This window comes from Vigna angularis, chromosome 1 (genome assembly GCF_016808095.1).
Source record: "Vigna angularis cultivar LongXiaoDou No.4 chromosome 1, ASM1680809v1, whole genome shotgun sequence".
NCBI lineage: Eukaryota > Viridiplantae > Streptophyta > Magnoliopsida > Fabales > Fabaceae > Vigna > Vigna angularis.
Genome location: NC_068970.1, coordinates 61,887,157 through 61,902,414, shown reverse-complemented (window position 1 = coordinate 61,902,414; position 15,258 = coordinate 61,887,157). Strand labels below are relative to the sequence as shown.

Genomic DNA, 15,258 nt, shown 5'->3' with positions numbered 1-15,258 from the left:
AGAGAGATGAGCTTTCGACCTGCAACCGGAGGCACCGCCGATCGGAAGCGTCGCCGACTCGTTCCCTTCCTCTTCCAAAACGGGTTCACGAAATCGCGAGAAACGCCGAACCGTGCATCCACCACTGGCGCTCCAACCACCATTTCCACTTTTCTTTACCCATTGCTTCTTTCTTCTATCGGTTGGGTCTCGCTTTGTTGTTTGTCTATCTGGGAAGAAGATTTTTGGGTAGGATTTCTGGATGGTGCTTGTAATGGAGGATGATTTTTTTTTAATATTTTTAATCAAACATTTTTCAAGTTAAACTTAGGACATTCCACATAACACTCAGCTTATGCCATGTTTTAAAAAATTGACACATCAACCTCTCACCTGTGTAAGGTTCAATTGATTCAAATTAACACTTTTAAAGACTCAATTAAAAATTCCAAAAAGTAAAGAATCAAAACAGAAAAAACCTAGAAAAATAGAGACAATTAAAGATTTAAACCTAAAATTTAATATAATATTTTTTATCATGTGAATAGAAAAAAGTGTTCAAGTTAATTTTAGGTAGGAAAACTAATGTGATATAAAGAGGAACATAAAAAAGTTTGGCAAAAGTGAGATTGAAAAGATAATGATCAAATATGTATTTCTAGTTGTTAAAAAAAAATATTTCATCATAATCATAAATACTGAATCAACATAATTTTTCTTTCTTCTTCCATCGTGAATAAGATTAATAAGAGGCTTAAGGAACTGAAATTTTGTGATTAAATAGTAGAACTGTTCAAAAATTCTCGAAGAAACAAAACCATTGCCATATAACGAGGCAGAGAAAAAATAATTTAAAAAAGAAGAAAACAAAGAAAGAAGAGAAACGTAACCCTAGAATTCGTGCAGTATTAAAATTGGATGTAGCGTACTCTCACTAAGAACACGCGCCTCTTCTTCCTCATTCATCTCTCACTCTCTCTTCCTCTGCACCGTTTCCTGTCGGCTTTCTCTGTCCACCCTCTTTCGTCGGATTTTAAAACCCTAGACTACCCGTTTCTCTAACCCCAACTCAAATCAATTCGAATCCAATCCAATCGACGCGCTAGGTAACTCACTCTTCCGAGATCTTCGATATTCATTCCGAATTCATGTTCTATTTTTCTCTACAATCTATTTTTCGTTGAACATATCCATCAGCAAGCTACAGAATCATCATTTGTGCGTCCTTTTCGTTTTCCATTTCATTTTTCTTTCTTTGAAATCTGGAACTGTATTCAAAGGACGGCCTATGAATTGATGCTTTTCTTCTTCTTCTTCTTCTTCTTCTTCTTCTTCCTTTAGACTCTGTGGAAACATAATCCCGAATTTGATTGAAGATTCCGCGTTTAGCACAATTCAGCAAATTTAGAACGATGAAGATTGAATTGGAATATTTGTCTTTTGTCCTTCTTTCTTTCCTGCTTGCATAATCCACACAAACAAACAGATAACCTGAGGACCAATTTATCATATTTTCTACTTCAATCTGTTTCTTCCTTAATTAACTTCGATTTAATCGTATGTGATCAAATTCACCATATTTGGGGTATTTGGTAATAATATTTGCTAATTCAACTTGTGCGTTTCTATAGTTATTTATTATTTATCGGAGTTTGTGATTCCAGGTACTTTGAACTAAGTCTCGGGATTTCCCTCTTTCTCTGTTCACGTTTGTTTTGGTCGATTTTTTCAATGATTTATTTGAAAGGATTTATTTTGTTTTATTACTTTGTTTTTCACGGGGTCTAACCTGTGTGTAAAGAAAGTTTATAGTTAGTCCCAGCGTCTTCTCGTTTTGGTTGGGTTGCGCTTAATTTATTGAAACAAGTTAGTTGCTCAGAGAAGAAGTACAAAAAGAAAGAAGAAACAGTTTTCGTACTAATGCTCGTATTTATGCATGTTACTGTGCTATTGTGTTGTACTCTTGTTCAATGTCCTGGTTCTTTTGTTCGCTTTTCTAATGATGTGTTGTTTTGTTGGGAAATTATACTGTCGTTATCCTGTGTCTCTCAACGTCGCCATTTTTCTTATTTTCTTGTTTTCGTGCTATTGCTTCCTAATTGCTCTGTTGTAATATTTGCAGAACTTTCTCAATCGATGCAGTCAGGCGTTTGTTGCTAGGCTGCTGTATTCTCGTAGCTGCTCCTGCTGTTTTATGGAAATACGTGTCATTAGTAATAGGTGAGGTTCGTTCAAATGCTCTCTCATATTTTCTTATATGCTAAATTTTGATGCATCAGTTAAAGCTTGGCAGACATCTAAGTCGTCTATTTTATAATGAATCATTTGGCATGATAAAAGTCTCATTATGGTTTTAAAAAACAGCTGGTCACAAGACTGGTTTCGTCCAGTTGGTTCAAAACACAGTATAAAGTGGGTCATCAGGGTCTGATAAGCACTTTTGGTGTTCTTGTGACAAACAAACTAATAGAGGAGACAATTTTTGTGAGAAACAAACTTACAGAGAAAGCAATGTGCTTGATTTATGAAATGCTGTATGGTGTAAAACATTTTATATATAATAACTATTGATTACTTCAACTACTTTCACTTGGCGTACTCTGGACAATGACTCAGGTACTCTCCATTTGGGGGATTATTTGGGTTGATTTTTAACACCTTTTTGAAGGGCGGGTATGCAATTTAATGACCTTTTGCTTCATGCATAACCATAACTATAGTTTTTGTTTTGCTGGCCTGTGATGCCCTTGCAAAACGGAGATCTTTGTACCCAGTTCATTTATTTAAGTGTTATTTTTTATGATTAGATTTATCCGCTTTCTTGATGATTTATCTTACGTTTCAATCCCTGTGGATAAAAATTCTAAAAGAAGTTTATGGACAAGTTTTTTCTTTGAAATTTTAATTTATAGTCTTTTTCTTATTTTGGGCCAATGAACATCTGGTGTTTGGCAAACATAAGTTTATTTTTGTGAGTTTCTCTTCTGATGCTATCTATTACCCATTTTTATTTTAGCGAGCATGCAAAACTTGACTGCAACCATGTTTATTCTGGCAGATGTTCCAGTTCTGGCCATGTGGTTCGTGAATAGTATGATTGCTTCCATGGTGTGTTTTAGAAGGAGTCAGACGTTAGGTTAATTTGTACTTGCAACTGACAAACTGAACCTCAGCTTAGCCTTTCTATATCTTATAGATGGATCGGCGTGATACTTCTGGATTTGTCAGCGGGGGTGCATTGTACACCTGTAGACATATCTAACCCTTAACTTTGTAGATAAACATCTATATCTTTTTTACCCTGAAGTCAGGAAGGTTGTTCTGTTAAATTCATAAATAGGAGTAGATATTGTTTCCTACAGTGGTTTCATTACTTTAATGGACGTGAGGTTGAAATCATTTTTGGGATTTGCTGCTAATCATTCTGCAAATGCATTCAAGATTTTGGGCAATTCTATGCAAGCTGAAGGAAGGGGAGCTGATCAGTATGGTACAGATACCATCTTACGACTTGATTCCCCTGGTTCTTCAATTCCCACCCATGTTCCCTCTCCTAAGGGAACAAAAAGGAAGTGGGATTTAATTGATGGATGTATGGGTCAAAGAGTCGACTCATCTTTGTCACTTGGGCTTGGGCGTTCAACCAGTTCCTCTGATAGCAAGGGTAGTTCGGCTGCTGCTTGCACAGCTGTGTCTTCAGCCAAAGATGTTGATGAGGAATCATCTATGGATATTGAACTGGACTTTTCTCTCCATCTTGGCTGTGAGAAGGTACAAAGCCAGAAGAAACTTGTTAATTCAAGTTTGAAGACACTGGAGCTGCAACCAAAATTTGATTTGGAATTAAGCCTTTCTACTGGGCCCTGTGAGTCAGATATTACAAGCATACATCTAAATCCTTCACCTCTTCAATTGAATATGGAGATGCCATTAGCGTTCAGTGGGACACAGAATGCAGACGAGGGATCAACTTCATGTAGTTGGAAGCCAGGGATTGTTTTGCCATCTTCAAAGACGGCATCAAATACAGGCACTAGTTTTCTTCTAAATCAGGCTTCAGAGCAGTTTGATCATAGTCCCGTTGTTCTGGATCTCTCGTCAACCAGACCTAAAAGTTCAGTTACCTGCACTTCTGGGCTTACACAGCAGCAACAGCCACTGCGCCCCAGTAATTCTAAAACATGTCAAGTGGAGGGATGCGGAAAGGGTGCCAGAGGAGCTTCTGGAAGATGTATATCTCACGGTGGGGGTAGGAGGTGTCAGAAACCTGGCTGCCACAAAGGAGCCGAGGGTCGCACGGTTTATTGCAAGGCACATGGAGGTGGCAGGCGATGTGAATTCCTTGGTTGCACAAAGAGTGCAGAAGGACGTACAGATTTCTGTATTGCCCATGGTGGTGGCCGGAGATGCAGTCATGAAGGCTGTACCCGGGCTGCCAGAGGGAAATCTGGATTGTGCATACGACATGGTGGTGGTAAGAGGTGCCAGAGAGAAAACTGCACCAAGAGTGCCGAAGGTCTATCAGGCCTTTGTATCTCACATGGTGGAGGTCGTCGATGCCAGGCTCCTGGATGTACAAAAGGGGCACAAGGGAGCACAATGTTTTGCAAAGCACATGGTGGGGGAAAACGGTGTACAGCACCAGGGTGCACCAAAGGCGCTGAGGGGAGCACCCCTTATTGCAAGGGCCATGGAGGGGGAAAACGCTGTACGTATCAGGGTGGTGGTGTATGTACTAAAAGTGTGCATGGAGGTACCAACTTCTGTGTGGCACATGGGGGTGGAAAGAGGTGTGCTGTACCAGGATGCACAAAAAGTGCTAGAGGAAGGACTGATCATTGTGTCCGCCATGGTGGAGGCAAGAGATGCAAGTTTGTAGGGTGTGGAAAGAGTGCTCAAGGCAGCACTGACTTTTGCAAAGCACATGGGGGAGGCAAGAGGTGCTCTTGGGGCCATCCTGGTTCAGAGTATGGTATTCAACAGGATGGTCCTTGCAATTCGTTTGCAAGGGGGAAAACAGGTATGTGTGCTCTTCATAGTGGGCTGGTGCATGATAAGAGGGTTCACGGAGGTATCTCACTGGCATCTGTTGTTCAGAATCCTCATTCGAGTAAAACAGATGAACTAAAACAGTTACTCGTTGACAAAAACATGGATATAGATATGATGAAAATAGGGAGTAGCCTTGGCTCGGCTGCAACCTGCTCTGACTTCAAGCAGTTTGAAGCTGTAACTGCTCATATCTCAGCCAAGGAAGGTGGTCACCTGCCAATGTCAGTTGCTGTTCCTGAAGGCAGGGTGCATGGTGGAAGTCTGATGGCAATGCTGACTGGGAGTTCTAGCCGTGGCACAAGCAGCGGGAGAAGTCTAGTTAGCGATCCATCCGAACCAATCAAAGGTTATCCCATGCCCCAGAATTGGATGGAAAGCTAGTTATCGTTTTCTTTCTCATTGTCTCCTTAGTTAACAAATTTTATCAGCATGTTACATTATTACTCCATTCTACGTTAGATTTTGACGAATTTAGTTATTCTGTCTTCCTATGAAATTGAGTTGGGAGAATAACCAAGTCGTTTGAAAATCTCGTGGAGGGGATTTATCATGTTAGGAAATTGTACTTTGATCAGGTAGTTGGTGATGTTCTTTTTCACATTCTTCCTTCCTCTGTAAATATTACCTGTAATGTAAGTTCTGTCAGTGTGTCATGTATTCTATTTAATAATAAAACTTCACTGAGATTGTATTTGTTATAATAGTACTTATTTTTCAACACACGGTGATCCTCGAGTTTGACACCCATTTTACAGGATTAAGGGCCTTATGAGGTTGCATTCACTTGCTAATTTGTGCTGATATCTTGTACCGTCTCAATATTTGCTGATAATTGTGTTCTGTTTTTCACCTTTAATCTATCAAGGTTGATTAATGGTCTTTAAGGTCTGTATTATTAGGTTCAGATATTAAATATAAATAAGGTGTACAACGAGCCATGTTAAAAATAACGTAGGTATTCAAATACTAAGAATATGTCAATATAAACGATGCAAGAGGCGTGATTTTTAACATCTAACACAAATTAACTGTTTGCATTAACTGTATTATTTTTTTAATGCATCAAATTATGTTGTTATCTTTAATTTAAAAATTCTATTTTCTTAGAGATAAACTTTATTAATTTTTTATTTCTCTAATGCCAACGGTTCTTTTAACGCGATGTAAATAAAAAAAGTTACAAATTTATACTACGGATATGAAACTGTGCTTTGGATACTTTTATTTATGAACGTTAAAACTATATTCGAATTTTTCATTTTCATCTTTTAATTTTTTTTAAATATTATGAATTAATTGTTGAAGATATGGAGACTTTAAATATTTAAAGTATTCTTGATAAAGTTGTTTACCTTCAAATACATTAAAATAGAGTGCATGTTATTATTTTATCAAAAGTAATCATAACTTTAAGAACAATACAATTTAAGAATTTACTGCTAAACGTTATTATATTTATATCTTAATTCATTTAAAAACATCAATAAAAACGACACTAAATAAGAATAACTTAATGTTAAAAGTCTAACTTTACTAAATTGTATCTTTTACAGGATTCTAATTAAAAGTATTATAAATTTTATTAAAGTAAAATTGTTAAACAACAAAAGTTACAACTACAAATCCGCGGTAACACTTTAGGACGGCATTGATGGATTTAGGTGCCTTACAGACAAAAGGTGCGGCATTACTGCCCTTTTATTTCTTTGTTTGCATAAAATAATTTTGATGTTTAAAATGCAGCATTAAAAACAGTTGTATCTTATTGTACCGGGTGACTGATTTCGAGATTGGATGACTTATTTTGGACTCGTATGAGCAAAATGAGGAGTTTCATCAAACAATTTTCATGTATGAGTTGACTTCATTGAAGCTAGAATTTTGGCTGAAATACAATGAAAAGTTACTGTTCAACTGAAGGTGGATGTACATGGGTCAAGCAAGATTTAAGATTAAGATTTAAAACACAACAACAAGTGAAGGATGTATAATACAATTCACTTAGAATACATATTTTTTAACCTTTAAGTAAATACATCTTTTTAAAAGCAATTTTTAATTAATATATATAAATCATGTTTCTATTTAATTTTTATTTTACAATTTAAAATTTTTATGCAGTAGTGGTGAGATAGGTTAATGTGGGTTGAGACCTAAACATAGAACTTGTATCCAACTCTTTTGTATGGTATGAAATTTAAATTTTATTTTATTTTCAGCTTAAGTAAATCTTATTATTTTTGAAATATTATTATGATGGCTATATTATATTAGAGTAAATTAATGATATCTTATATATTAATATTAATTTAAAATATAATAAAACTATTTTAAAGTTTATATAAAATACTCATTCCGAGTAAGGAAAACAAAATAAAAACTAACATAAAATTATTTGTGCATTTCTTTTACTGGTCTTTAAAATTTATTTTTATTAGATTATAACTGACATTATAGTTATAGTTATTTATTACAACCTGCAATACAACCTACCAAAATAACTATCTTTGATCCAATTATGACATTTTAAAGCGGATTAAGAATGGTTATGATTAATATTCTTACTATTCTAGAGGAAGTATGTCACAAAACCTAATTTTTACTAGTGTGTGTGTGCGTTTTTTTTTTCTTTCAAGTATTAATTAACACAAGGATGTTCATTAATTAATAGCAATTAGTACACTAATTAACAACCACGCACAGCAAAGTCCATCTTAGTCTTTGTGCCGGCCACCTAGTTTTAAACACTTAGTCTTCTTCTGACCAACCAAACATCGAACTCCGACCACCATAGTTCTCTTCATTGACCCTAGACCATGGGTAACTGCAGCAGCAGCAGCAACGGCGGCGGTGCCGCCTCCTCAACCACCACTTACTACGACGACCTTCCCCAGCGCAACGGCATCACCGTCCTACCTCCGAACACGAACCCTTCACCCCCACCCCCGAAGCCACAAGCGTCGTCCTCGCTGGGCCGGGTGCTGGGCCGTCCCATGGAAGATGTCCGGTCAATTTACATCTTCGGGCGCGAGCTGGGCCGCGGGCAGTTCGGCGTGACGTACCTGGTGACCCACAAGACCACGAAGGAGCAGTTCGCGTGCAAGTCGATCGCAACGCGCAAGCTCGTGAACCGCGACGACATCGACGACATCCGGCGCGAGGTCCAGATCATGCACCACCTCACCGGCCACCGCAACATCGTGGAGCTCAAGGGCGCCTACGAGGACCGCCACTCCGTCAATCTCATCATGGAGCTCTGCGCTGGCGGCGAGCTCTTCGACCGGATTATCACCAAGGGCCACTACTCCGAGCGCGCCGCCGCCAACTCCTGCCGCCAGATCGTGACGGTGGTGCATAATTGCCACTCCATGGGCGTGATGCACAGGGACTTGAAGCCCGAGAATTTCTTGCTGCTCAACAAGGACGATGATTCCCCTCTCAAGGCCACGGATTTTGGTCTCTCCGTCTTCTTCAAGCCAGGTTAGTTAGTTACTCTAATCTTCTGGTCACTGCTCATTGATTCTGCTTGTGTTGGGTCGTGTTTGGATAATTAGTCGGAGGAGGAGAAGAAGAAGATAAGATGTTTTAATTCTTGAATTAAGTTGTTTCTCAATTTAAAATTAATTTATTTACCCATTAGAATAAGTTTTTTGAAAATGCCAAACAAGAAAACTCATAAATTAGGTAATGAATAAGATAATCATAATTTATCATTGAAGCTGAGTTCATTTTAGTTTATTTATATAACCAGTTTCATTAACATTTATAGAAAAAAGAAGAAGAACTTTTCATGAGTAAAAATTAATCTATTCACTTAATTCTAACAGAAGCGTTCGCATTTAACTTTTTCAAAAGTTTACATGCTTGCGTTGATTTATTTTAAGAAACTTAATTTATTTTATATTCTTATTTTCTTTTTATCTCTTGCAAGTGTTTATTGTGAAATTTATTAGATTGTTGGGTTTTGAGAACAGGAGATGTGTTTAGAGACCTTGTTGGAAGTGCTTACTATGTTGCTCCTGAGGTGTTGAAAAGAAGTTATGGGCCTGAGGCTGATATTTGGAGTGCTGGGGTTATACTGTACATTCTGCTTTCTGGTGTTCCACCTTACTGGGCAGGTAGAACTCCTTCCTTTTTAACTCCCTCACTTTTATTTTTTAATGTCGAATAAAAACCATACCCCAAGGTTTCATGTTAAAGTTGTTGTTGTAATCTGTGATCCCTCAAAAGAACCTATGATTGTTTTGTTGAGCTCCGAAAGGATTATGTTGGCACTTTACTGTGGAAGTTTTCTTTTCTCGTACCCTGATATTCTCAGTTTAGACCCTTCCAATGGTTTTCACTTTGTTTTTAATCTTTTGTGAAGAAAATGAACAGGGTATCTTTGATGCTATTCTTCGTGGACATATTGATTTCGCATCGGATCCTTGGCCTTCCATATCAACTAGTGCTAAAGATCTGGTCAAGAAGATGCTACGTGCTGACCCTAAAGAACGACTTTCAGCAGTTGAAGTGCTAAGTTAAACTCTACTCATGAACATAACTTTTTAGTTTTAATGCCAAATGTGCTTTATATTTTATTTTAATCTCACTGACACAGAAGAAGAAGAGAGTCATTGTTTACCTTCATAGTGAGGTTCTGAACCTGTAGGATGGATTATGCCATGATTCAGTGAGGCCGAGATAGCTGCCGAGAAATAGGACATAAGGATATCCAAAACAGTTGTTATTTGATATATAGATCTGTGATATTGTTAAGGACACTGGACTATTGGAAAGTGTGATTCGTTAAATAAAAAGAAAGAGAATGAGAATTAATTGTCACATCCAAAATACTTCAACCCCCCCTAAATAAAGTTATAAAGAATAAAAATGTAGGTTAGGACCCATTGATTCTTTCTACTAATTCCTGGATTTACATTTTCTTCTTTTCTGGTTTATACTGTGCTCTTGTTTTGTCCCTCATTAGGATAAATTATTTGGTAGTTATGAACCAATGCTTGTCCTTGCCTGACCAATCTTCGTGACATGTATAATTACTTATTTAAGTATTTTATTTTAAATTTAATAACTTAAGTACACGTCACTTAATGATTGATAGGAACCATAGAACAGCTGGTGGTCCAAACCACTTTATAACTTCCCCCTACTTACACCTGTTTGATATAAGGATAGAGTTATTAGTGGGAGTTTATTCTGATTAATATTTTGCTTGAAAGTCAGATTGCCTCTTTTTCTCAAGCACTAACGCATCATAATCACATTCAAACTAAAACTCTCTTGGTAGTTTACTTATTTGAATGAATCCATCATAACATATCATATATAGATAGTTCAATTTGTGTCACATATCTATATTTGACATGTATCGGTATATGATACTTTAGGATATTTTATCGACATTTATCAATGAAGTATTTAATTTATAAAGTACTAATACTTTTATGATAATAATAATTTAAATTTTTTTTGTTTTGACAATATTTAGTACATATTATTTTAATTTGGATTCACATAATAACAATCATATTTATCATATTATTTTAAAAAATTGTATATTTTTCAATATGTATATATCACGCCTTGAATCCTTTTATTTTCAAATTAAACATATTGTCGTTGTATCTAATACACATATAGTATCCATGCATCATAGATCTTAACATAATATGTTATATATGGTGCAGATCATCCCTGGATGAGAGTGGATGGAGATGCATCTGATAAGCCTCTTGATATTGCTGTTTTATCCAGAATGAAACAATTCCGAGCAATGAACAAACTAAAAAAAGTAGCCCTGAAGGTAAATCATCTTTTATCGTCATTTTTTTTGGTTCTCATCATGAACATTATCAAGTTTTTTGTAAAATATCTGCAAACTCCACTATATTAAAATCCTTTTGGATTAAGATAGTATGCGTTAATGAAAAATCCACAATATAAACAAATAAATATGTAGAGAAGGTCTTCATAGCTGACTTGATCAAAGGATAGATGCTTTTGTTTCTTTCAGTTAAGCTAATACTTTGGCTGCTAGTGAATCCGTCTCCTCATATGCCAATGTAACGATTCTAGTGCTTTGGAAGCAGTATATTATTTAGTTAGCAATAAGATAGATCCGTCTTAAAGGAATTCGTTTCACACACACCTTCAAGACTTGGTTTCACACACACCCTCAGTGTCCACTATTCGGATTAAATGGCTAATGAAATGAATTTTATTAATTTATGAACTATTTGATTGCAGGTTATTGCTGAAAATCTTTCTGAAGAAGAAATTATCGGCTTGAAGGAAATGTTCAAATCCATGGATACAGATAACAGTGGAACAATCACATTTGAGGAGTTGAAAGCTGGTCTCCCAAAACTGGGTAGTAAACTTTCTGAGTCCGAAGTAAGGCAGTTGATGGAAGCGGTAAGATCAGTGTCCTCTTCTTTTTCGGTTGTAAGTTTTCTTATTGGTTCTTCCAAAAGATTTGCACTCCTTTGTTGATTACCTAATGAGAATGTTTGAAGTTTACACGATATCTCATCCTATCTCTAAATGTGACCTTAAATACTACCCAAAGTTTTGTCACCCAGCATGTTGTAAGAAATTGCTATTGTAACATGAACTGGCAGATACCCATTGTGGTTTGCTTCAATTTTTACTATTCAGACTCTTGTATCTCTGGTTCATTTCATCGCAGGTTAAAAGTAAATTGAGTAACCTAAACTTGGGTTGTTTGATGAACTTACCCTTCTTCTATAGTATCTCAAGTTAAATTTAGCAGATCATGGTGAACAGTTATATATTCTTTCATAAATGAAAGGTACTAGGAAGCAAGAAAGACTAAAAGGAAGAAATTAAGTATGAAAATATTTCTTCTGCAGTAACAGGTCTGAAAAAAGGGTGTTCAGATCCTGGTATGTTCTGTGTACACGGTTATGATAGTGTCTAGTCTCTCCCAGCCCAGGCCTAATTTAGCCTACCTTATACATATCTTGCTTTACATACTCTCTCTCTCTCTCTCTCTGTACAACAAACTCAGGTGCATTTCACCTTTTCCCAATCGTTTCATACTCCTTAAGCATCTTGGGCCATGGGGCCACATCACTTAACTACTGGAGCTTGGCTCCCCATAGCTAAGTTAGTTTGTGTGTGAAATACCGTTAAACTCATTCTGTGCAAGCTCATCCTGTTTTGTTTATATCTGTATCAAAAACCTAGGTTTGCATTTGTGATGCACTTATGCTAAACACATGGAGATATTCTCCCCATATCTAAGTATCTCTCCTAGCCCATGTACATACCTTATATACAGTTAGCTCTTTGTTTGCACTATTATTTCCTGTCCTGTAGATAATCATAAGCATGTAATCCTTTTTTGCACGTATAAAGAACTTGGTGCTTGATGCATCTATGTGCTGTGTGTAATAATCACCGAGACTGGAGATGCCAAGATGGATAATATTTTCATGGTTGCATGATATTGTAATCACTAGTCTGACACTTCTCTTGATTTTACTGATGTTTCTACATGATCGTAATTATTTGGTTCTCAGGCTGATGTAGATGGAAATGGAACGATTGATTACATTGAATTTATAACTGCTACCATGCACATGAATAGAATGGAAAGAGAGGATCATCTATATAAAGCCTTTGAATATTTTGACGATGATAAGAGCGGGTAATTTAATTTATTTTTCATTCATAATTTATACTATAGCAACATTATCACCTTAAATGTTGATTTTTGTGGCGGTTTTCTTCTTGTTGCTTCTGTTTACCTTAAATGTTGATTTTTGTGGTGGTTTTCTTCTTGTTGCTTCTGTTTAGTTACATCACAATGGAAGAGTTGGAATCTGCCCTCAAGAAGTACAACATGGGTGATGAGAAAACAATAAAGGAGATCATTGCTGAAGTTGATACTGACAATGTAGTTACTTTCCTTTTACTCTTTTTTGCTCCTTTATATATGTTTTTTTAGCATAATCACAATCACATGCAACAATAATGTCATTCTGGAAAATGCTGTAATTATATTGTTGGGTAATACTGCTTTCTTCTTTCTTTATAGAACAGGTCTAGAATTTTTCCTGTCTGTTGTTATCTAGAAAAGCTGTATTATCTCACAGGGAACAACATTGACGGTTGTCCTAGTTCCAAATTGTATAAGTTTATGCAGTGTTGTTTAATTATCCTTTGCAATATTAACTCTCAAATTTCTTGCAGGATGGAAGAATTAACTATGATGAGTTTGTAGCAATGATGAGGAAAGGCAACCCAGACATAAACCACATAACCCAAAGACGTCGCAAATAAGTTCTGCATTACTTTGTTGAGATCAGAGTCTTTACTCGTTTTAGTATTGCGGCCTGCTATTTGACTGGGCACTTACATGATATTTGTGGGTCTAGTTGCACCAGTTTTTTTCCCTACTGCACGAGCAGACATGAATGTGTTTTCTATTTTGTACAAATCCAAGAAAAAACAGATCCAACTTTTTTCTGTAGTGAGGTTAAGAATGTGCGATTTAGTTTCTCTTGGTTTACGCTGAGTGCTAACTTTGTATACCAGATAGATCCTACGGAGACCTATTCGTCTTATGAATAAAGTAATCTCAGAATGTGGATATGTCCCAAGGGCAGATCAGGTATACTTTGTAATTGAGTTAATTGATTCTTCAAGATGTGAATCATGGCCTGCAGTGTGAGAATATGGATATGCATTTTGTGTCTGCAGAGGTACTGGGAAACATATCGAGAGACCATGCAGAACAGTTTCTGTACTGTGATAACTCCTAATCTGCTTTGTATTCTCAAGGTTGGCCTTTCTCTGCTATTTGCCAACTTGTAACAATATCAGACTCTGAAAAGTGAAACAAAGTCAAAAACCAATACTAAAAAACAATTATAACAAAAGTGAAGAAGTTAACAGAATTGATTTATGGTAAATTAATTGATGATTTGCCATTTTCCATCTAATTATCTATGGATTTGTTTAACTTTGACCCTTTTAGATTATGTTAATAACCCGTGCAGTTTATAATGTAATGAAATTAATTTTAAATATATAAGTTATAAATTAACATATATTTAAATGAGCCTTGATTATGGTTTTTTATAAACATATTTAAGATTTTTTTTTTCTAAAAGTATTTTAAATAGATTATCTCTGAACAGTAATGCCATTTCATGAAGTAACAACATGAAGTAGCTACAAACATGCAGAGACAGGTATTAGCATTTTGAACAATGCTTCTTACACAAATTCCATCATACAGGCTTATGATTATCAATGATCATAATTTATGTCATTACGAATATTAGAACAAACATTCTCTAAACTATTTTTCATATTTATTGATAGCAAATTGTAATTTTATTAAAACATGTTATAGATGGAAATTGTCTTTTACCATTCTGAAAATTATATGACTGATGTCACGAGAATAAAGCTTAAAAAACTGAATTAAATAAAATATATTTTGCGAATAGTTTTGTTAAGTAAAATGAGATTAATTAAGATTACTTATACTGTAGACTATTTAGTATATATGCGAATTTCACTTGTTAAAATTTGTGAAAATACTTTTACAAGAATAAATTATTTATGACATGGTCTCTTAAATATCAAGATTAGGTTATTATGAGGGGATATATTTGATTCATTACTTCTTTCACTTCTAATTAAAAATCATTAAGTGTACAAGTTTATTGTTTTACATAATAATTATTTTATAATTATTATTTGTTCAATTTAACTTAAATTAAATTAACTTGCTCGAATTAGGTTATTTATTGACTGAATTTAATTTTTGTGAATGTGGACTATTGCTCAAGTAAACTTAAATAATCTAAATATGATTATAGTTGGTTTTCAGGAAGGTTGAATATGGTAAAATTAAATGAATACGTGTACAAGATTATATTTGTGGTATTTATAGAAGTGTAGAATTAATTTTGGAAAAAAAAGGGTAGAATCAATTTCTTAAAGACAACTCCTTAAATATGATTCCAGATGTCTCTATTTGTATGATTTTTTTTAGCTAATTTACACTGAATTAGTTAAAAATAATAAATTATCTAATTTTAATTATTTTTAAAAATTATTCTTGCATATTATAAAATGAAGTAGTTGGGATAGATTTAATATTTATGATTCTTTATATTTTCAAATAAGAGAGATAAACTTTTTATGATTTATTTTAAATATTTAATTAAGAGCGTTTTAAGAAAAACA

The 15,258-nt window shown here is 35.2% G+C and overlaps 2 protein-coding genes across 3 annotated transcripts; both read left to right on the top strand.

Moving 5' to 3' along the window:
- The first annotated feature begins 789 nt into the window (after window positions 1-789).
- LOC108347463 (uncharacterized) lies at window positions 790-5,749 on the top strand. Of its 2 annotated transcripts, none has more exons than XM_017586718.2 (3): window positions 790-1,085; window positions 2,102-2,199; window positions 3,038-5,749. In XM_017586718.2, exon 3 carries the CDS (start codon window positions 3,358-3,360, stop codon window positions 5,410-5,412), a length of 2,055 nt encoding a protein of 684 aa, XP_017442207.2. In that variant the 5' UTR covers window positions 790-1,085; window positions 2,102-2,199; window positions 3,038-3,357; the 3' UTR covers window positions 5,413-5,749. The 2 variants fall into 2 exon arrangements, with proteins under 2 accessions (XP_017442207.2, XP_017442208.2); XM_017586719.2 differs by having other exon boundaries at window positions 845-1,085; window positions 2,102-2,204.
- A 1,891-nt stretch (window positions 5,750-7,640) lies between these two features.
- LOC108347490 (calcium-dependent protein kinase 1) lies at window positions 7,641-13,708 on the top strand. The gene is made up of 8 exons (XM_017586766.2): window positions 7,641-8,511; window positions 9,006-9,149; window positions 9,398-9,550; window positions 10,719-10,834; window positions 11,278-11,445; window positions 12,576-12,703; window positions 12,853-12,952; window positions 13,249-13,708. The coding sequence occupies exons 1-8, from the start codon at window positions 7,848-7,850 to the stop codon at window positions 13,336-13,338; spliced, it is 1,563 nt and encodes a 520-aa protein (XP_017442255.1). The 5' UTR covers window positions 7,641-7,847; the 3' UTR covers window positions 13,339-13,708.
- Window positions 13,709-15,258: the final 1,550 nt, after the last annotated feature.

Bases quoted from the DNA above. Each gene is read 5' to 3' on its own strand.
- LOC108347490 (XM_017586766.2), top strand. From the start codon at position 7,848: ATGGGTAACTGCAGCAGCAGCAGCAACGGCGGCGGTGCCGCCTCCTCA. The intron at 11,446-12,575 runs GTAAGATCAGTG...TTTGGTTCTCAG, and splicing joins TAAGGCAGTTGATGGAAGCG to GCTGATGTAGATGGAAATGG. The intron at 12,704-12,852 runs GTAATTTAATTT...GCTTCTGTTTAG, and splicing joins TTTGACGATGATAAGAGCGG to TTACATCACAATGGAAGAGT.
- LOC108347463 (XM_017586718.2), top strand. From the start codon at position 3,358: ATGGACGTGAGGTTGAAATCATTTTTGGGATTTGCTGCTAATCATTCT.